Source organism: Eimeria mitis, genomic scaffold (genome assembly GCF_000499745.2).
Source record: "Eimeria mitis Houghton genomic scaffold, Emh_scaff6270, whole genome shotgun sequence".
NCBI classification, from domain to species: Eukaryota; Apicomplexa; class Conoidasida; order Eucoccidiorida; family Eimeriidae; genus Eimeria; species Eimeria mitis.
In genome coordinates, this window is record NW_013574458.1 from 1,080 (window position 1) to 2,038 (window position 959).

A 959-nucleotide genomic window follows, 5' to 3' on the forward strand; every position below is an offset into this window, starting at 1 on the left:
AAGTTCATTTCACTCGCCTCTAGCAAACGTACTGCCTGAACAGCAACTCGCCCCACTGCCTGCGGTTCCCCGTTCTCTAGCCCATACTGCAAAACGGGCTTCGGTTCCTCAACGAAACAAAACCCCTCCCTCTCCATGATCCGCACGACTAAGCATATTCCAATGCCTGTCTGTTGAAGAGTGCAGGGCCTTTCCAGTTCTCGTGCAACGCTGCCGCACTGAAGCGACCTAACATCAGCTTCACCCCTCAATGCATGAGCCTGCCGCACCTGCCAGCATTCCGCTCAATTCAGTGTCACCCAAGCAACATTCCGAACTACACACTTCCTGAACACGCGGAATGCGCAGCAAAATGCAAATCGGACGATCGCACATCCGCAACTTGCCGCGTTACCAACCCACTTCCAGACTCTACTCGCACGCCAACCAGTGAATGGCCAACCGTCTCAACCGGCCTTGCACTTCATTTCATATGCCTCTAGCAAGCGTACTGCCTGAACAGCAACTCGCCCCACCGCTGGCCGGTCCCACCTCTCCAGCCCCTACTGCAAAACTGGCTTCGGTTCCTCAACGAAGCAAAGCCTCTACATATCCATTCTCGAGACGACTAAGTATTTCCCAATGCCTGCCGAAGACTGCAGGAGCTTCCAGTTCCCGAGCAAACTTGCCAAATTCGATAGACCCAACATCACCCGCACCTCCCAATAAATGAAATTGCCCCACCATCCACGCCTCCGCTCAGTTCAACGTCACCCAGCCAGCCTGCAGAACTACTCACTCTCTGAACAAGCGGAATGCTCAGCATAATTCAAATCCGACTGTCGCACATCGGCAACTCGCTGCCTGACCAACTCACTTCGACACTCTACTCGCACGCCAAGCAGGAAATTCCCACCCTTCCCAACCAGCCTTGCAGTTCATTGCACTCGCCCCCTGCAAGCGTACTGCCTGAACAGCAA

General features: G+C 54.3%; 1 protein-coding gene across 1 annotated transcript in view; it reads right to left on the reverse strand.

Moving 5' to 3' along the window:
- Positions 1–959, reverse strand: part of EMH_0086760 (uncharacterized protein) — a gene marked incomplete at both ends in the record, with an annotated part of 1,896 nt that overhangs the window by 697 nt on the left and 240 nt on the right. Inside the window, 2 exons of the mRNA XM_013501075.1 lie at positions 1–228; positions 699–781. Coding sequence (XP_013356529.1) covers positions 1–228; positions 699–781 — 311 coding nt within the window. The remainder of the gene's footprint in view (positions 229–698; positions 782–959) is intronic.